The sequence below is a fragment of the Netta rufina genome (genome assembly GCF_964035555.1).
Source record: "Netta rufina genome assembly, chromosome: 3".
Classification (NCBI taxonomy): Eukaryota; Metazoa; Chordata; class Aves; order Anseriformes; family Anatidae; genus Netta; species Netta rufina.
In genome coordinates this window covers 38,328,425-38,349,434 of record NC_140125.1, presented here as the reverse complement: position 1 = coordinate 38,349,434, position 21,010 = coordinate 38,328,425, and the positions used below count along the sequence as shown (strand labels likewise).

General features: G+C 53.2%; 1 protein-coding gene across 1 annotated transcript; it reads right to left on the bottom strand.

Moving 5' to 3' along the window:
- Positions 1-6,777: 6,777 nt before the first annotated feature.
- Positions 6,778-17,140, bottom strand: FOSL2 (FOS like 2, AP-1 transcription factor subunit). Its single transcript, XM_084284030.1, has 4 exons — positions 16,908-17,140; positions 12,331-12,585; positions 9,285-9,392; positions 6,778-7,799 (listed from the first exon to the last, which is right to left on the bottom strand). The coding sequence occupies exons 1-4, from the start codon at positions 17,004-17,006 to the stop codon at positions 7,290-7,292; spliced, it is 972 nt and encodes a 323-aa protein (XP_084140156.1). The 5' UTR covers positions 17,007-17,140; the 3' UTR covers positions 6,778-7,289.
- Positions 17,141-21,010: the final 3,870 nt, after the last annotated feature.

The following is a 21,010-nucleotide window of genomic DNA, read 5'->3' as shown; positions in this document are numbered from 1 at the left end:
TGTCAATGTGGTAGAATTCAGCCTCCCACAGCTAGAAGACTGGTGGGAAGCAGTTTGCTCAGCTGTGTAATTTCATCTTTCAAAACCAAATGATGGTAACCGGTGCGGACATTCCAGCACCTGTGAGCTAATGGTGACAAAAGACAGTCGCGACCAGTCGGTGCTGGAAGGAAATCAGGTGGGAGGCCCGGCCTTGCAACCAGCATTTGCAGTCAAACATCATTAACCCCTTTTTTCAAAGGGCTCTGCCAGCTTTCGGGAGCTCAGGGAGCACTTCAGGGTGGCAGCAGGCACGCAAGGACATATCCTTCTGTTAGCCATTTTTTGGGAGGGGGTGGGAAAGGGGAGATGCTGCCAGAGGAGCTGGTTTTACAGACTTGGGGCTGGACGCCTCTGTGCATCAGTGTGATGGGAAAGCCCTTAGTGAGGCAGGAAACCCTTGAGGCACTCCCCTTCAGGAAAGGTTACGTGTAGTAGGAGATAAAATGGAGACTCCCCCATGCCCGAGGCTCTGAGGAGATAGACATTAAAAGATGGATCCTTCAGCATATTTCCTTCTAATTTCCACCCCCCCAAGAATAACTTCAGCCCCACCAGGACAAGTATATTTGGAAAAAGCCTCCCAAAGGCTGTCCTTCACTGCATCATCCTCAGCACCATGGGGCACCCCAAAGCTGGCTCCAGCTCTACAGCCTGCACCGACCCATGCCAGCTTCATCTCAGCTTTCCTACAACATGGATTCCTGACTGCTGAGCTCACTTCACGCAGGCGTGTGCACGTATTCCCCATTCTGGTGACTGATACCTTCAGCATTCCCCATGACTTCACAGGTATTTTCAAGCACAAGCCACATAAGTCACACCGACATCTCTCATCACCTTCCCCTATGGCACTGTGAGAACACAGGGGTTAAAAAAAAAAAAAAAAAAAAAGAGAGAGAGAGAGAGAGAGGACAGGGACAGGGACCAGCAGGAAGCCAAAGTAGACATTACTGCTAAGGAAACCCATGAGTAACAAGCAGCTTGGCCTGATGCCAGCTTGGCTAACCATGACTCACCTACCATCTCCTCCCCACCACTGTATTTTTACTTGAATACGACATCGTCCACTCCTAACCTGGCGTGTCTGGGTTCCTTCCACTCCAGAGGCTGCAGCTTTTCCCAGCAGAGCCAGGCAATTGCATATTAACTTCCTGCTCACTGCCAGTGAAGCAGCCGTGGTGTCCACCCCACCCCAAGCTTTCAGAGCAGAAGCTTTGACTCCTTCTGGCTGAAGCAGTGGATTAAAAAAAAATAATAATTAAAATAATAAGGTCACCTCAGCATGCATTTTCTAGTTCTATCCCTTTCTTTTTGAAGCAAAGATGAAAGGATTAATGCATTATTTGCCTTTTAGCCCAGGTGGTCTGTTCTGCTAGCCTCTGCCCCATTTACCATTGTTGCCACTAACAGCTGTCTGGATTGCAGCTGCTCTAATGAAAGAAGCCCTGAAATGTGCTACAGTCGGGCACCTGGCAATGCTGTACCCATTTGTTCATATTGAAGGAACATGCAAGCTTTTAATTGTTCATGGCAAAGGGAGCTTTTTAATGACTTCAATTAACAGAGAGAGAAGAACTCCAGTTAGCTCTTGCTATACAAAAGAGTGTCCACAATGTCATTAAAACAAGATTTACAAGTGTCATAACTCTCAGCAGCATAGTCAACAATACAGCCAATCATTACAACTGAGCACCAAAGGAGAAGGGGAGGGGGGAAACCATCACACCACCTAGGGACGGGAAAGAAAGAAAGGAGTATGGGGGAGGGAGTGCAGAGGAAAAAAGAAAAGTCATTTTTCTTTTCAATCTAAATTGATTTTATTCTACAAAATGCTACTCAGTTAAAATTGTAAAAGCAAAACCATTTTAATATGTTCTTTCTTTCATAGCAGCAAGCTTTCTCTAACAAGCTTTTTGTTTTAGTGCAAATACTGTAGGCCTGTATTACAGTAAAATAACAAGAACAGAGAAGAGACAACACCAGAGAGAACACCTCAGAGCTGAGATTCTCCAGGACTGCAAGAACGATACCAAGATCACAACGAGCAAAGAAGGGTCCCAATTCAGCAGTCACCTTTAAGAACCTCCTTGGCAGAAACTATTTCACTGCAGACAAAAAAAGAAAAACCATGAGCTAAAACTTTTGAGGAAAAAAAGATAATGGTGCCCCCAAACCTTCAATTATCCTCATGGTCAGATACTAATCGCTGAGGCTTGATTCCACCTCTGACACTCGCTTTGCAGCAGCGAAATGCTGCTGACGCTTTCAGCTTCCACAGGAAAGTGGAATCAGAATCAGGCCCTTTCTATATCTGAGGATCTTAAAGTAGACTTTAGTGACACTAGTAACTTATCGCTCTAATAAAGATGCACTATCCCTTATTGATGTTACTTTGAACTACACAGTATATCAAGATATATACAACATTTTATCCTCTCACTGAGCAAAAACAATTGGATACCTATTTTCTACACATTTTAATATGGTTTTAATATCAAGTAACCACAAACAAGAAAGTGGAATAACCCTTTAATCATACAGGATAGGAGGGGAACAATTAAGTAAAACAGGATGGGATTTTATTATTATCTTGTATTCTGAGATTTGTCCTCAACTCCACCTACTGTTCACAGAGGAATGATAATGCATCTTTAGAAACATATCTCTTTTTACATTTTATACAGACAACAAAACCCAGAATCTTTTATTTAAAGAATAGGAAAAAAATATTATCCTAAAAAAAAGAAGAAGATGGGAGTACTTTTAATGCTTTCTTTATTATATCCAAGTCTCGAACAGAAAAAAAAAAAAAAAGATGTAAACATGATAAATAAATAAGAAATAAAAGTAGATTGTTCCCCCCACCTCTTAAAATGTTTGACTTGGCCTTCCTAATGAAAATGAACTTGTAAGTGTCAAAATAATAAGGTTTCTTACATTTCAGAAGTCTGTTTTAGAATGAGAAAAAAAAATCAACAACAAAAAAGCAAAAAAGCAACAACCAAACACCAGGAATGTGAGTTGGGAGGATGTTAAATTAATGGCGGGCAGATCTGCTGGAGCAGGCACAAAATGGCTGCCTGCCAATAAATAATAAGATACCAGGGAGGGGGGGTGTCTTAGGTTTGTTTTTGTTTTTGTTATTCATTTAGGATGAAGGCCAGGTGGATCCTACATACAGTAAGCAGCAAAATTAAAGGTTCAGATGAACTAAATAGATCATTTAAATAATAATTATAAAAACACAACAGAGAGCTACTGTCCCCAGCAGGTTGGTCCCAAATCCCATCACACCACAAGCAGTTTGAGACTTACCCAGTCTCCACACCTACAAGAAAGGAATAGATGAAAGCAATGCCACAACCAGGGAGGGGGAAGGAACAACGAGGGCAAAACTGGAATGGCAAATATCACCTAGAAGCTGAATGTTTCCTTCAGTGCGGCTGCTACTGCTCCTCCCAGTTGGGCATTGATTAACTTCAGGTGTCATTAGATGCTTCACTGGGCCAGTCTCTAGGGGGTCAGCCTAACACCAGCTGAAATTCCCTGGGCCTTTTGCTATTGACTTCAACAACTTTTGGTTAGATGCTGGTTACAACAGCTCCCGCATTCCCAGAGCATGCAGAAGAACGTGGAGGCACATTTAGGAAATTCCTGTACGTTTAGGAAGCGTCAGGTAAGGTACTCAAGGAAAATACCATTTCAAGGGTGGGGAAGATTCCCAAAAGCACACCAGCAAACCTGAAGAGAAGTGTGCAGAGCCAGATCAAAACAGCAGGAGACTTCAAGCTGTACCTGTCTGCCAACAGCTAAAAAAAGTTAAGGCTGATCCACAAAATACAGAAGGCAGGAGACCAGCGGTCCTACAACAGACATCCTCAAAGAGGCTTGAGGGAGAAAACGGGGAGGCACAAGGTGTTCAGGGCTCTTTCAGACAGCACAGTGATTCCCTTTTCTTGGCAGTTTGAAATCACTCCCATCAGTCTCATGGGACAGGAAAGGGGATGCTCCTGTCCCACCTCTGAGAAGGTCCATGACAAATCAACAGGCAGTGGGCAAGGGCCAGCAGCAGCTCCTTTTGGCAACAATTCAGTGAGCAGAAGCAAAGGTAGGAATCACAGCCTTCCTTGGGATGCATGCCTCTCCCAAAGGGGTGAGGAGAGGGTATGGGTGAGTGGCAAGGCCCTTTATTTGAAACCTTCCTGTCTAGGATGAGAACTTTCTATCTGGGGAGGAAAAAAAAAAAAAAAGCTGAAGAAACTTGTAGAGACCAATCTGGGGCTATCACCAATCTGGGGCTATCACAGAGGACTGGGCCAAATGTGAAAACAAGCACCTCTGCCGGGATGGCGTTTGGAGGCTGGCAGATACGGGGCTTGCGTGCAGGGAAGGCCACACCTATGGATTTTTTCAGAAATGCAATTGGATTATGCCACCTGCCTACTTGTCAGAGCTAGATAAACCTTTTCCTTTCCAAGAAACTTGCAATCACACCTCTAAAAGTGCTTGTTTGCCCAGCAGACAGATACGCAGCTGACAAGATGGTCAACACACCTGAACTGCAAGCAAAAAGGGGACAAGCAGTATATTAAAAGATATTTGTTACGGAGGATCAACAGTATTTCAGAAGATGTTTGCATTGTCCCCCTAGGAGTTAGGCTTACCTAGGTCTGAGGAGGCAGCTGACTTCCTAAAGCCCCTAGCAGGAATGCTCCTGACCTGCCAGCAGTCCTGATCAGCTGGCCTCAAAAATGTCTGTGTCACTTTAGGATTCACCATTTGTCTGTGCTGCCTTCTGCCCACAATGGGTGGAAATGACATGTAGAGACATTTTATTGAAACACATTCCCAATGCAGACTGGCCCAAACAAGCACCTGGCAGAACGGAGACAATTAGAGAAACAGTGGCTTCACCTAAAGTGACATCATCTACATAAAACCCCGTGAGAACTGGATCCTCTGTGCTAACTACTGAAATTTTAATGTCTACTTTATTTAAAAAAAAAAAAAAAAAAAAAAAAAAGATTTGATTATCATTTAAGGACAAACAGACTCCTGTATCAATTTTACCTATTAAGCTCAATTTGAAACCTCTAGCACTGGTATAAAGATGGAAATGTTTAAGCGAGAAAGAAAAAGCCTGAATTACTGAATAAGTTTTACAAAGGAAAAAGATCGCTCATATCTTTATATTTCTGGCAGCTCTGGCAAATACCTGGGTTTAAAATTAATAATAATTTGGGGGGGGAGGGGTGGAAGAAAAAGAAAACAAAGTCTACCTTTACAGCCAAAGTAGTGTCACTTTGAAATGACTCAAGGAATAGGCATTGGCCAGGGTTTGAGGGAATCCAGCCCTGCTGAGCAAAGGTCTTGCTCTGCAAGACTGAGCCCTATTAATTCCCAGCGGAGTTGGCAGGGACTGCAGCAGTTTAGCATCTCACAGCACTGGCCCTGTCATTGCATATTGCATTTCTCCAGGTCCAGCCTGACCAAGAAATACCCAAGTTTCAGCCAATTAAAAAAACGGAAAAGAAATAAAGAAAAAAAGAAAAGCTCACATCAGAATAAATAGCTGCCACCACAGCTTCAACAGCCTGGACTAAAGAGCTATCCCGTAAGCAGCTTAGCTGGCAAGCTGAGCAGTCCTCGTGTGCACAAGGTCATGGTTCATCAGTGCCTTGACATCGCCAGGGCCTGAGCTTGGCTCCAGGCAGGAACAGGTCACGCACAGGACCGCTCTCAGTAGCAAACATCAGCGCTAAGCCCAGAGGTGGCTGCAGAAGACAGGGACCCAAAGCTGAAGGAAGAGCCCCCTGGTTGGCTTCGGACCTTCAGGCCAGTCAACCCCAACAAAACCAGATCAATTACATGGCAAAACAGAAAAGAGGCCAATGACCAAGGTGCAAATAATGGTAATTGATTTCCTTCCAGTGTCAATTTGCCAGTCGCACCAGATGTTATCAGAAGCTCTGGTTTTGCTTGAGCAGGCCATCAGATCAGCTATGCCACCGCTGCCTGGTCAGGAGCTCCTTGAGGCCCGTGCTGGAGGCTGGACCCCTGCCTTCGCCCCAGCTTCAGAGACTGAGGAGCTCTGAGCAAACACCACCCGCCCGTACCAGCTGTGTGGATCTGCGCCGCCTTGTTTCCCAACGAGGAAAAACTCAGCGAGGGCACAACCAGGTGGTTTCACCTCCTTATCCGCTGCCAGTCTCCTGGATTTACAGCACACGGTGCCACTTTTTTGGTAGCATGGTCTGCGAATATGGCCAAGGGGAGGCGAGGATTTTACTGACAGAAAGAGATCAGCATCTGAGTCAGGAGCCCTGACGGGGAGAAAGATGCAATGCTCTCGAGAGAGCAGGCAGCCCAGGAAAAGTAAACAATGAGTCCAGCAGCAGATTTGGTATCTACCAAGTTGGGGTTAAAACCCTGCCAAAGACACTGGTAAGTGCCAACCCAGCAGCTTTTCTGGTGCTACTTTGGCCCTGAGATGCTAACTTGGTTTTTGAGGAGCCCAGGGGACAGATATATCTACTTTTTAAGAAAAAAAAGGTTTCCACACGAGCCTCCTGCTCTCTCTGTTCACTGTGTCTGTGCCACAGGGCACAGTTATGAGCTCTGCCCTTGCTGCTGAGCCCTTGGGCTCCTCTTGGTCCCCCCACCAGCTCCTGGCCATCCCCCTCCCGCCCGGGCAAAGTTTCCCACAGCCTGTCCCAAGAGGAAAGATCCTAACAAGCCTTTAGACTTCAAAGCAACTGGATGAAATGTCATGGGATCGACAACATTGGAAATGATAAGCAGAGAGAGAGAGAGAGAGAGGGGGAAAGAAGAACTTGTAAGGTCAACTAACCAGAATGATCTAAGCACAGAGCATAACCGATCAGATCAATTCACAAAGGAAAGGGACGACTAGCAACTGTCTGCAGCTCGCCTTCCGTCCTGGCCAGGAGTGTTCCCCAAGTCCATTACGGCTGAGAAGAGGTTTCCATAGGCAGTCCCTACAGAGGGGACGTCGCCCTCTCCAAACAGTCCCGGTGCGTCAGTCCCACCCTTGCCGTTTCCTGCCTCCAGGGAGCTGACGTTGGTCCTCACTCTCCTTCCTGGAGCTGCAGCATTTCCCCATCCTTGTTCTTGCTGCCCTTGTGCTTGAACGATCCTGTGCCTGTCTCTAATCCCATGGAGAGGGGCTCCCCCCATGGAGCTGGGCGGGGGGTGTAACACACTGGCAATGGGGGGCCACGGGGGGATTACAATGCCAGCAAGGTGGGAGAGTTCAAGGAATCCGAGGACTGGTCACCGCTGCTGCTGCTCCTCCGGTGAGCTTTGGAGCAGGACTCGGACGGGGAGAGAGGAGACTCCTGATCCAAGACGTTGGGGTAGGTGAACACCAAGTTGGAGGAGCCAGGAGTGATGGCTGGTGTCGAGGTCACCACGATGGGAGTGTTGAGTGCCTCCTCCCCATAAAAACCTCCAGCAATGCTGATGGGCTTAATGACAGACCTCTGGGCTTTGTCAAGGACCAAAGAGGAAGATGGGATCTCTTCCTCCACGGGCTCCTGCTTCACCACCACCGCTCCGCTCGCTCCAGTCCGAACGCTCTGGAGGCTGCTGGAGGGTGGGCTCCGGCGCTCCTCAGGGCTGATTTTGCACACAGGGCTGTGAGCCACCAGCATGAACTCCAGTTTCTCCTTCTCCTTCTGGAGCTCAGCGATCTCTTTTTGCAACACTGACTTCTCCTCCTCCAGCACCTCAGTTTCCTGCAGACAAAAGGGGAAATAAGTCAGTATCAGAGGCTCTGGCACCGTTCCTCACCTAGAACAGGGCCACCAAGCCCAGTTCCCAGCTGGCATGGGCAGATACGCCCCAGCCTTGTCATGAACCAAGCAAGCACCAAGTCATTGCTAGTCGAGTATTTTGAATCCCCTCTGTCTACCAGGAGGCTATTCCCAAGCTTCACCAATCTAAGGGTTACAAATGGTCTTCTCAAGAGCCCGCCCTAGTTTTCTCACAGCCAGCCTCTACAACTCTGTCTTGTTCTGTGGCTTAAGCACTGCTTTGCCCTTGCTGTCTGCCTGCCAGACACTTTAGCAGAGAGGACTCAGATCCCTTCTCATCATATTTTGTTAGAGTTAGGTCATGTTCTTCTCATTTCCTAGACAGAGGTAGTACACAGTAATCTCTAAACTGTTTCCATTTTTCTTTCTGTAGCTCGTATTCCAGATGAGGTCTTGCCTGCGACTTGTACAAAGGACTAAAACTTTCATTTCTGCTGCATCATCATCCCTCGATGCATCCTAGGATTATTCTATTTACCTTTCCCACGGTCACATCCCACTGGTGGCTCATCGTCAATCTGTGAGCAATTAGTATCTTCCTGTGTGAGGAGCTCACAGAAATACTCACCCTCAGTCCTTCAGGATATGACCTCCCAGTTCGTACTCCTCTCACTTGCATTAGTTTAGTCATGAGAATCCTTAAATTCTTACTATACGCTGTCCTGCCTCCTCTACACAGAGAGGACCTCCCAGATTTGAGTCAGCAGCACAGCTGAGTGCTGTGCTTTCACTCCTGTGATTCTTAATACCATCATCAAACACAACCAACCCTGGGCTGCTTCTCAGAGGAGTACTGGAGTCTTCCCTACCGACTCTTTCAACACAACCCATCCTTGCCTCCTCTTCAGTCAGTCCATTACCCGTGCCACAGTTCTTGCAGTCATCCCCACCTTCTCTACCATAATAAGTTATTCCCCTACGGCACCAAGCCATACATCTCTGCAGAGCTTCCTTTGGGCAGAAGATCAATTACCCCCTCCAGAGAGAGGTTAGCCTAAATGACACGGCTTTGAGAGGTGCACATAACACTGCCTCCTTTCCCTCTGCTTTCAGATGATCCTGAAGTCTTGTGTGCTTTTGTCCTCAAGGCTTTCATCTGAGGCATGCAGCGTCTATATTTTCACATACAGAGGGAGACCAGAGGTAGGAAGATGCGTGCTAGATGGCAGGCTACACAGGAAGAGAGTTCCTGAGATGCTCTGGGCAGCCAGCAGTAGGAATTTAGGCTGCTGAGCCCTCACCACCACTGCTGTATAGGAGCAACATCACTAGGCAGCCTTGGAAGGGGAAGGCAGCGTGTGTTTTGCAGCATCTTCCCCAAACAGGCTAGAAGAGGGAGAGCAAAGCCCTGCAAGCTGGTCCGAAGGGCGAGCGACAAGGAGGGAGAAATGCATGCAGAGCACGTACCGCCTGGAGTTTCTCTGTTAGCTCTCGACGCCTGTTACGACACTTAGCAGCTGCCAGCTTGTTCCTCTCTCTCCGGATCCTTCGCTTCTCTTCTTCCTCGGGCGACAGCTGTGGGCAAGTGCCAAGAAAACCCACAATCAGATCTGAGCAAGGCATTCCTTGAAGTTTGTGAGGATTTAACCGCACCGCACAGAAAAAAGGCCTGATCCAGCAGGATGCTCAGCACTCCCCCTCTGCACTGGTGTCAGCAGAAGATGAAAGCGCACGGTATCTCTGCGAGCACCGGGTCTCAGCAGAAGGGTGAGGAGATGGCAGAGCGGGGAGCAGGGGGAAGATTGTGTAAGAGGACAGTGAATCTGCACCAAGGCCAAACAGATAAAAGATGCTCTGATTGTTTCACAACTTGGGTGGTACATTAAGCAAAACCAGAGCGCGATGTTGTAAGTGCCTCGTTCTTGAAAGAAAATATCTGCTGCTTCCCACACAAAAATAGTTGTTAGCTTGAAGGTCGGGGATGGGGTGGGGGGAGAGGGAGAGAGAGATCAGCAGAACTCTCAAGAAGTCAGTGAAGCAACAATTATTTGTACCACCCCAAAATCTGACCTCAGATTTTGGAGCACTCAGCGAGATAACAAGCTGCGCTTCTCACATCAGCAGGCAAGGCTCCAGCGATACCAAGGGCTTCCTGAGGCCAGCTGACATCCTCTCTGATGTAAATCGGGAGCAATTCCACAGAAACCCATAGAGTTACATTCTTGCGACACCAGAGGAAGTGAGCAGGAGCCCACAAGACCTAGTGAGGTCAGGCCTAGCTTCTGGGCCTGGAGACAAGGTCTGATAAATCCCAGCAGCAGCAAGCAGCGTGCCCCACGCCACGGCCTCCTCTGACCGGGGCCGGCCCCTTCAGCCTCCTCAGGCAGGCCAGCAGAGCATTTGTCAATAGAGAAGGGGAAGAAAACACCTCTTTTCATAAAAGCTTTCAGTTTTAGTATCTTCGGGGATGTCAAAATTGCAAGAAGATATTCAACCCTTTCTACCGTTTTTTCTTTTCAGTGTTAGTTTTACTCTAACTCTGGTTTGTTTTGGTTTGCTTCATTTCCCTAATTTCAATCTTTGCAGTTTCAGGGAGTTTACTTCAGCCCCTGGGCATTCCCCTCACTCTGTTCTGCTTTTTTTTCCTGGGCCCCTGTGCACGGTGGCAATGATTTCACCGGCAGGTACCCCTGCACGGCTCTGTGCACCCGATTCCCTGTAGGTGTGTGGGGTTAGAGCGTATTTGTGCACCAGTAATTGCAGGGAAAAACATTAGGCACACACACAAACTCTGGGCTGACTTGGAGCCTCTTCTGCAGACAGTTTTCAGGAACGTTTTTGTGGTTTAGAAGCACAGATCTCACTGAAATACAGTGGGACCAAAATTAGTCCTCACGGGGCCTTCAGTTATTTCCAAGTTACCTATCTCAGAGGCTCTGCTGTTTAAAGATGGGGCTGAAGACGCTAATTTGGTCATGCAGAACAGCATGAATGTGTCTAAAAGGGAATATTGTGGAAGTGGTGCTGGATTTGTTTGCAAGCAGCTCGCTGTGGCACTGCCGGTGCCCCTGCTGCACGCACTGGCTGTAGCTTGTCCCAGCCCCGCGCGTGCAGCCGCTGGCAGGAGCGTTCATCAAGACAGGCCCTTTTCCTACAAGGCCTTCCAAAAAGGCACTCGGGCTCGGCACTCACGAGCACCAGCAGTGGAAACCTGAGCCAAGGCGTCACGGTGAAGCGCCCAGGTCCCGCCGTAGCACGTGTCTGATCAAAAGGACTTGGATGTGAATGACCCGCAATGAGCGGCTTGCAAACAAGCCACAGGCCAGGAATTGCTTGGCAGGCATCCTCCCGCAAATAACTCCCAACAACAAATAAACCCGAGAATATGGTGATCTCTTCACAGCCAATTTGTGAGCACAGAAGCAGCATTTGTCAAACAAATTAGCCGTTGCTAATTATTCCCCCAGTTCTCGTGAGAGCTTCCCCGGCCTTGGACACCGGCCCTGGAAGGCCGGCACCTCACCCAGCCCTCGTGGGGCTCAGGCTTGTCCTGCCTGGCACAAGCAGGACTTCAGGGGACCTCTAGGTGCCCTACATACAACAGAATCGGGCTGCGGATCAAAACAGACCTAAAAACCTAAAAGTAGGGCCAACATCTCATTAGGAACAGGCCTCACGCAGCAGCTTGTTCGTGCACAGAGCATGCGTGGCACGTCCTGTTACATTCCTCTGTGGTGACCCACATAACTGCTGCTTGGGGATGATTTGGGGAGATCTAAATCACTCAGAGTTTCTTTGAAAGGGCACGGGCAGCAGTGGGAGCAGCCACCCCACCCAGCTCTGAGAACACTACCAGGATGGCAGCGCCTGTGGGCTGCCCGCATCACTGCTGTAAAGAGGTCAGGAGATCGCATGCTTGTGGTGGGAGGCTGGATGTAGATCCTGGACATCCCGGAGGCTTTCTGTGAGACTGGAAGGGCTCTGGGGGAGCTGTTTGATGCTGGTTGGCACTGGTGGTTGGCGCTGGGGGAGCTGCACGATGCTGGTTGGCACCCAAAGCGGGACTGGAGCAGCACAGGTGGCCAGAGCTCTGACACAAAACACCGTCTGATGTAATTCGGGCATTGGTTTTGTAAGTGACCTAAGTAAAGCTCAGGGGTTTCCTTCTGCCTGGAGCGGCAGAGACACTCAAACTGAAACCCAAGGCTCGACTTGAGAGTTTCACCTGCTTTTGAAACCCAGCCGCAACGCGGCCCCGTGGTGTGAAGCCTTTGATGGAGATTGGTGAAGTCGTGCCGCACGCTGAGGAAGCAGTGAGAAAGCCACCCTCCAGCTCACGCCGTGCATCACCCTGAGAAACCCTCACGCACGTACAGAGCAGGGGACAGACCTCGGCTCTCCCCGTGGGGCCGGGAGATGCTGTGAGAAGGCAGCAGGGGACTCCCCTGGCACAGAGGGGAATCTTCACGCCTGCTGCTGACGTGCCCTGTGTCATCCTCCCCGTTGTGCTTACCTGCTCGTCCCTTCGTCTCCGTCCCACGGTGGTGCCGATGGTTTTAATCACGCCCGGCCGCTGCAGGGCCGTGTGCCCGGCCACCGAGGACAGCGGGGGCAGCGGGTGGCTGTAGGGGTGCGAGCGGGAGTAGGGGCTGGACATGGAGGTGATGACGGTGGGCTGCACCATCCACTGCAGGTCTTGGCTGGTCGTGATGGCGTTGATCGTGGGGATGAAAGCGCTGCCTGAGCCTGGCATATCTACCCGAAATTTCTAGGAGGAAAGGCAGGGGAGAGAGAAAAGAAGAAACCATCAGAGAAAGCAGAACATGGCACGTACTCAGAAACCAGCCAGGCCCTCAGGAGCGGCACCGGTGAGGGTCAGAGCACTGCCTGAAGCAAAGGCACCGCTGCTAGTGCCTGTGCAGCACCCCGAGCTGCCCCCACCACAGCCTTTGACCTCCCCCAGCCCCATCCTTGTCTTCCCCAGCATCCCCAAAGCTGCCTCCCGCGCGGGCCCACCGCTCCTTCCGGCGTGGGGCGAAAGGGGAATTAAGGAGTTTCTAGAAAAACACTTCTCTGCCAGTCCAAAGAAAAGGAAGAGAAACTTGGGCTCCAAAATGCTGTTACCCAGCGGAGAGCAAAGCCTTCCACCCAAGGATTCCCCCAAAATTCGGGCTCGGTATGGGCAGCGGGGCCGCTTGCTTCTCGCTTGGTGGCTCCGTGCTCGCCGCGAGGAAGCCGGCCCAGGGATGGTTACGTGCAGGGATATGTATTTTAATAGCAGCCTATAAAATAGGTCTCGGGATGGAGATCGGACAAGTTCCCTGCAGCTCTCTGCACTGTCTAGACAAAACAAGGCAGCAGTAAAACCAAGGCAGTAGGTAATGATCGCCTCCCAAATATGCGTACACCTTGTTTCAGACAGAGGTAAATCCATCTGGATAATGTGCTGGCACTGCACTGCCAGGAAAACAATTGCTTGTCCCCGGAGGGGGAAGCAGGGGAGCAGGAATGCTTTTGTCTGCGAAGAACTCCCTTCAGGAGACTTTCAATGGTTAGAGTAGGCTTTACAGCCAGCCATGCCTCGCTCGCCCTGCGAGGGATGGGGCTCGTAGGGCCCGCAGCGTGTGAGCCCTGCCGCGATCCCGTGAGGAACGCGCGCTCTGGGGTCAGCACAGCGGCTTCCCGGGGACGCGAGGGGCCTTGCATCAGCCTGACCTCAGCCCAGGTAAGCGTCCCCGATAAGGGACAGCTCTCCCAACACAGATTTCCTTTTCAGGGTGTGCCTGGCCAAGCACCTTGCCCAAGCGCTTTGTTAAAGCGAGGCTACGGCAAACAGAGCTCCACGTGCTGATAGCCACAGCGCCGGGGCCAGCCTCAGCCACAAGTCCAGCTGCCAAGGCCCAGAGAAGAGCAGATCCAGTCTGCACGCAGACAGATGCCAGTTCACAGCTTTGGACAGCCCTAAACCTAGACAGGAAGGACAAGAGAAGGCAGGGATGCACCCAGCGAGGCGGGAGGGGGGAAGGATGCAGGCAGGGTGGCAGCGGCACCAAGACCGTGGCAGAAGCCCCACCAGAACCTGAGGGTTCACCTGGAGCTGGACTCTGGCACAGCCTCAGCTCACCCCACGCCTCTGTAAATGCCATCCTCAGGCCTCTCCCAGCTGGCTCTGGAGGCCTGGGGCCGCCAGCTGTAAACACCGCAGAGGAATTTCCTGGTGAAAACCCCCTTCTTTGCGCTGCCCAGCGTTGGCCGTGCCCCCACGGCACAGGAGAGGGAGCCCCGGTGCCTCCACAGCCACGACACCCTTGCAGAGGGACCTGAGCCTCGCAGGAGGAAGGAAACACGCAGCTAGTTAAACCACAGGTGCTCAAGTCGAGAGATGCAAGTTCTGCTTCCAGCTCCACGAGTCACTTTTTTTTTTTCTTCTTCTTTTTTTTCAAACCTACCTGCGCCATCAGCCCTCCTGCACCCAAAAAGCAGAGAAGGGCGAGCCCTGCCTTCTTGGCAGCGACACCCGAGAGCTGTGGCTGGCTGCACAACGCACCCAGGTGCTTTGCTGGGCACAGACACGGTTCCAGAGGAGCCCTCCATGGCGGCACCACCTCACCGGAGCCTCCAGCACCCTGCTGCAAATTCCCAGCAGGGGCCAGGCGAGTCAGCCCCATCACCGAGGCAGGCACACGAGACAAATGTCTGACACAAACACCAGGCTCCACGCTCTTAATAAAGCGGCTACTCCACAGGCAATCACTCCTGCGTTTGACCTGGGACTCTCCTACCCCTAGCACAAGTCTCCAGCCACATCCCTCTGCAGCTCCGCGGGCTTGCTTTCAGGCCCGGGGCTGAGAGCAAGGCAGGATGCAGCCCCTGCCTGTGCCATGCCCCATCGCTGCCACCAGCTTCCTTCCTAATCCCTCAAAATATCCCACGGAGTTCCCCCAAACACTCCAAGGGCCGTATTTTTCCCTGATAACTACAGGGCACGCTGCTGCGACGGGTTAAGTCTTCAGATGCAGGCACTTTGGGCTACGGCTGGATTTTCCCCGCACCGCTCCCTGACCGGCCAGGCTTTCCCCACACAGCTGCCCTGCAAGGACACCACGCCGCCACCCCAAAAGGCTGCTGCCCTCAGCTTTTCCTGCTCTGGCACAGGATAGGCTGCCGGAGGCACGGCTCCGCTCTCCGTGTCGACGGCGCCACGGGACAGATGCAGCACACAGACAGAAGAAGGAATCCTTAAAAAAAGCAGCAGCTGGACAAGGACTGAGGAGGAGTCCTGTTGATAAGGGGGCAAGAGCCTGAGCTCAGCCCCAGCTCTACATCAGGATGTGGGGCTGGAGAGGAGCCGACCCCGAGGAGGCTCCAGCGAGGCAGGGCAGGGCCAGGCAGCAGGGGCACGTCCCAGCTCGGAAGCAGCCAAGGGAAAAAAAAAAAAAAACAAAAAAAACACACCCCAAAAATACCAGAAAAGTCCACCCAGGGGGACTTCAACAAACACTCGATGATCAAATCCGGAGCGTATGGGACATATCCCATAACAAATAAAAGGCCCCCCAACAGCCCGCCCATGTTGACCGTCTCCTGGAAGGAGAACCGGACACCACATGGGGGTATTTCAGGGGAAAGTCGGCCCGTCTGGAAAAGCACACCAATTATTCCTATTCAAGTCTATGTTTAGCACACGGCAAGTCGGCGATTAGGGATACAGCATGACACGCAACTTGAAAGCAAAATGTTCCAGCGCTGCGTTTTATGGGAAAAATAATTAAAAAGCATCAAAGTTTTGGCTCCGAGTCACAGTTTCCACTCAAACATGTCACTGATGCATCTCTCCTTGCTTTGGGAAAAAAAAAAAAAAAAAAAAAAAAAAGAGAGAGACAAGAAAAAAATTTCTACAATGCATATTTTCTGTGGCGATAAAGTCCTGCAGATCCCCCTAGCCCAGGATCAGCAGAGCAGCCCGGTTCCTAGGGTAAAGGCAACGCTCGCATTTGATCCTAATCTACAACATCTGCAGGGATGAGGGGAAAGACGGGGGCCTTGAGAAACTGCCCAGGCTCTTAGGGAAAGCAGCGCTGAGCCGGCGTCCCGCGCCGAGCCCCAGAGTGGGCAGCAACCCTGGAAACTGGGCTCTGGTGCCCACACGCCAGCTGCCTGGAGAGGACGCGCAGCACCAGAAAATAAGAGGGAAAAGCAAAAAAAAGTAAAATAAAATTAAAATAAAATCAACTAACAGCCATCAGTGCCTTTGGCCGGCTCGGGGCTGGGTGCCTCCAGCCTCCCCAAGCCTCCTGGAGCAAGTGCCGGACCCCGGTGCCGGGGCTGAGCGGGCAGAGGGGAGGGCGAGCCCCGACTTTCCAGCTTTTTTCGGCTTTTTCCTCCCCGCTCGCCCACCTCGTCCCGGAGCCGGCGGGGAAGAGCTGGGGGCAGCCCCTGGAAGCCTCCATCCTCGGCGCAGCCCGCAGAGGGCACCCACGAGATGCGCTGGGAGGCGGCTGGGAACGGCGGCGAGTCATTTCTGGTAAAACTTCTTTAATGAGAGGAATGTCACGGGCTGGTACGGTTGGCAAACTTTAGTGCCGGAGTTTTTTTTATTATTATTTTTTATTTATTTTTTATTTTTATTTTTTAACCGATCCTATGACTTGTGGATACGGATGCGGAGCCGCGCCGGGGCTGCTCGCACAGCAACAGCACCGGGAGAAATGGGGTATGGGGGGGGGAGAGCAACTCTCCCCCCCCCCCCCCCCCCCAAAAAAAAAAAGAGCCCCGGAGTGGGGATAGGCCGGCTGATGTAAACAAGTTATGAAATGGGCCGCGTTTGTATAACCGGCCCCGTTGTGTAACGCCTGTAAGGCACAGCCAGCCGCTTTTGGGGCGTTTTCGGCGAAAACACCCCAAAAAGCGGCTGGGTAAAGGAGAGGGAGGGGAGGCAGAGAGAGCGGAGCCGCGCCTCGCAGCCCTGCTCCGCCTGGGGCACAGCGCAGCCCCCCGGCCGGGATTTGGGGCGGCGAGGGCGAAAATCGGGGTCCCCCCCTCCCCAGCCCCTAACCCTAACCCAAACCCTAACCCCAGCCCCGGCCCTACCTGCTGGGCTGCGCCGCCGGAGTAGGTCTCGGGGTGTCCCGGGGAGCCGCTGCTGCCTCTGGAGGAGGTGTCGAAGTTGCCGGGGTAGTCCTGGTACATGGTCCGAGGTCGGGCCGGGGGGAGCCGCGTCCCCGCCTTCCCGCACCGCCAGCCGCCGCTCCCTCCGCCGTCTCCCCGCCCCCTGGCCGCGGGTTTGGCGTGGCTGGGTGCGAGTGTGCGAGTGAGTGCGTGTGCCCCTGATGGGGAACGGGGCTGGAAAGGGCTTCTTTTGGGGCGGGAGGGGAAAAAAAAAAAAAAAAAAGGGAAAGGGGAAAAAAAGTAAAAAAAAAAAAAAAAGTGGGAAAAGGGAATAAAGGGGAAAGGAAGGGGGGAAAGGGGAAAAAAAGGGGAAAAAGGAAAGGAAAAGAAAAAGAAAAAGAAAAGAAAAAGAAGGAAAATTAAAAAAAAAAAAGGAAAAAAGAAATAAAAGGAAAAAATAAAAAATTAAAAGAAAAAAATAAAAGAAAAAAATAAAAGAAAAAAAAAGAAAAAAAATTAAAAAGAGATTAAAGGGAAGAAAATAAAAGGGAAAAAAAAAAAAAGAAAAGAGAGGTGAAAAGGCGAGAAAAAATAGGAAAACGAGAGAAGTTCAAAAACGACAAGAAGAAGGGGGAACCGACGAGGGGCGAAGGGAGAAAAAAGGCAAAACCCCCAAAATCAAGCGCTCTGCGGAGCGGCTCCCCGGAGCGGCGCGGGGAGGAGGCGGCAGGGGAGCGCCGTGCCGCTGCTGCCGGAGCGCTGCCGAGCCGAGCCGAGCCGAGCCGTGCCCCCTATGTCCCGCTCCCTGCGCGCCGCCCGGCCACTGCCGCCCCTCCGGCGGCGCGGCGCGGCCCCGGGCGGAGCGGGCGGAGCGAGCTGCCCGCCCCCGGCCGCCCCTTTATAACCGCGGCCGCTCCGCTCCGCTCTGCCCCGCTCCGCTCCAGCGGCGCGGCCCCGCTCCGTCCCCTATTATCCGGCCGCGCCGCGCCGCCGCCGCCGCACCATGTGCACCGCGCACGTCAAACCCGCGGCGCTGCCGCCCCGCCCCGCCCCGCCCGCGCGGAGCCTCCCACCGCGCCCCGCTGCGGGGGGGGGGGAGGAATAAACGCTGAGGTGCCGCGGGGTGGCGGCGGCTCGGGGAAGGGTTTCGCGCTGCTCTCCCCCCCCCCCCCCGCTGGAGGTGCGGCTTGGTACGCGCCGCTGTCGCACGTTGCCAAAAATGGGCATTTGCGTCGCGCTACGCCAGCGCGGGGTTCCGTGCCGCGGGTGACGCGCGCCGAGAGGGATTCCCTGGCTCCGCGCGGCCGGGATTTAAAGGGGCCGCGCCCGCGCGGGGAGAAAGAGAGGGGGGAAGGTGGAAGGGGGTGGTCCCGGGGGGGGGGGGGTGTCCCGGCACCCCAAAACCACACCGCTGCCCCAACGTCCTGCCCCACGCGGAGCCTGATCCCCGAACGGCCTGGCGAGGAGTGACCGCCTGGCGCTGCCCGGTGTGGGGGCGGCTGGGGGATTTGGGGGGTGTTTGGGGGGTATTGGGGACATTTAGGGACACTTGGAGGACGTTTAGGGGCGTTTGGAACATTTGGGGGCACTTGGGGCGTTTGGGACATTTTGGGGCACTTGAGACATTTGGGGACACCTGGGGGCATTTGGGGCTATTTGAGGGCATTTGGGACATCTGGGGACATCTGGGGCTATATGGGGACACCTGGGGGCATTTGGGCCCATTTAGGGGCATTTGGAAGCATTTGAGGCCGTTTGGGGCCATCTGGGACATTTGGGGGCATTTGGGATATTTGGGGATATCTGGGGGCATGTGGGGCTGTTTAGAGGCATTTGGGGACTTTGAGGACATCTGGCGCCATTTGGGGGCATTTGGGACACTTGGGGCCATTTAGGGAAATTTGGGGGCATTTGGTGCCATTTGGAGACATTTGGGGGACTTTGGGGCCATTTGGGATATTTAGGGGCATTCAGGACATTTGGGGGCATTTGGGACATTCGGAGGCACTTGGGGCATTTGGGCCATTTGGGGGGGGGGACTTTGGGGCCATTTGGGGCCATTTGGGATTTGGGGCCATTTTGGACTTTGGGGCCATTTGGGGGTATTTGGGACCCCCCGTAACACCTTCCCCGGGCTTGGGGTGCCCCGACACGCGCGTGTCCAACCCGCGCAGCCCCAGCCGCGTTGCACAACGCGTGCCCTGCTCCCGGAGCAAGAGGCAACACGCTCGCCGGCCCCGTCCGTTCTTGCCCGAGCCGTAGACGAAGGGAGCCCAGCCCAGGTGCCAGGGCAGGCCGGGATGGTTGCGAGGCAAACGAGGCTCTGGCTGCTTGGATTCCGGCAGCAATTAGGAGGCTGAAAGCCCCAGCTGGGAACGCTCTCCGCGGTGTTTTTCCAGGAGCAGGGGGTAAGGGCGCCTCCCGGCCCGGCGTTAGGGGGTCACCGTCGGCCGCCCCCCGCCGCCTGCCCGAGGGGCAGGAGCAGACGTGAGGCTGGAAGGGAAACTCATCTCCCCCCGGCCTGGCCTTCGTTAAAAGTGCTGTAATTGCGTAAGCGGCCGTGACACTTCCCGAGACCTTTCTCCTCCTGAAGGGCCAGCGCGCGCGTTTCCAGGGCTCGTCGGCGCTTCCCGACACCCGCGCTTCCATCCACATGAGAAGTTTGCTTTCCTACCGTCTCCCCAAGTGCTAAGAGCAAGTGTTTCGATGTTAACTTCTGGGAACGGGCTCCCAAGCTACCACCTCACGCTTAATTACGGCTATTTATTAAGTACCCCAGCGTATCCCAGCCAGAGCGGAGGCTTTCTGCTCCACAGCGGCTCCGGACACAGCCGGGCACGCACCTCTCACCAGCTGGTGCTGTCCCAGCCATGTGGCCGGCGGTCCTGCTGTGCCCTGGTGGCCCTTTATGGCCTGGGGTAGCCAGAAGGACCCCATCCCCAGTCCCTCAGGCAGCGTGGGCACTCCTTGAGGTGACCCCAGGCAAAGCCAAGCTCCGCTTCAAAGCAGAAGCAGCCTCAGCCCTCGGAGTGCTCCAGAGCAAAGGTGCTCCCAGCCACAGGTGCAAGAAGCAGATTGGGACCGAGGGGTCAGTAAGAGCGGCCAGCAGCGCTCCCAGCGCTCAAACAGCCGGAGGCGCGCAGAGCATCGGCTCCAGCCCCGGCAGCTTGACCTTTCTGCGGGTGAGCCTCCCTCCAGCTGACGTGAGCGAGGTTGACACGAGCACTCAGGGCACTGTGTGGCCGAGGAGTGAGACTTCCTTTCTCGAGCGAGCAGTATCGATCAGCGCATCGCCCCGGCCGTGCCTCGCAGTGGTGGCAGGGTTTCGGTGCAGCCCGATCGGGAAGCGAGCAGAAGAGGTGGCTGAACACAAAGGTAAAACTAACCTGTTGGCTGACCCCGTGCAGTGTCCCTTCTGCCTCTTCCTGCAGAGGCCCTTGCGCTGCTGGCAGCGCTGAAGGGAGGCGAAGCCGTGCGGCGTGTGCCGGGAGCTGGCTGTGCCCCAGGTGGGTGTCCCGGTGCCATCACCCCGCCAGCTGCCCCCGGACAGCTCACACCGCAGAGGGGCTGCCTGAATCCATGAGCGGGGCTATTTGCTTCCTTTTAAACACCCTGCTCCTTGTTTTCTACGCTTACAGAGCACGAGCTGTGCACGAGGCAGGGCGATGCTCTTTGCCCGTGCCCAGGGGCAGCCCAGGAGTGTCAGAGCAGGAACACGTGAGCCAGCCCCATCTGCTTGGCGCTGCGTTTATCCTGATGACACATAAGTAGCAGAGATGCCGGCCACATTGTCTGGGACACGAGGCGGAGACTGTTATTATGTACTATTTCTTAAATGCCCTGGTCTGAACACCTCCCATAATAAACTCCTGGTGTGCTCACCGTGAGCACAGACGGGCATTTTTGAACGCAGCAGTGACCTAGAAGCACAGGTTACACCTCATCTACACACAAAAGCAGTCCAAGTTCTTTCAAAGCGATGCAGAGCATTACACCAGCACAAACACGGGCAGCAGCAAAACATCCCGAGCGCTTCCACTGCTGGGCAAGCTTTGAGAGGGCTACGAGGATGCTCTCGCCGGGAT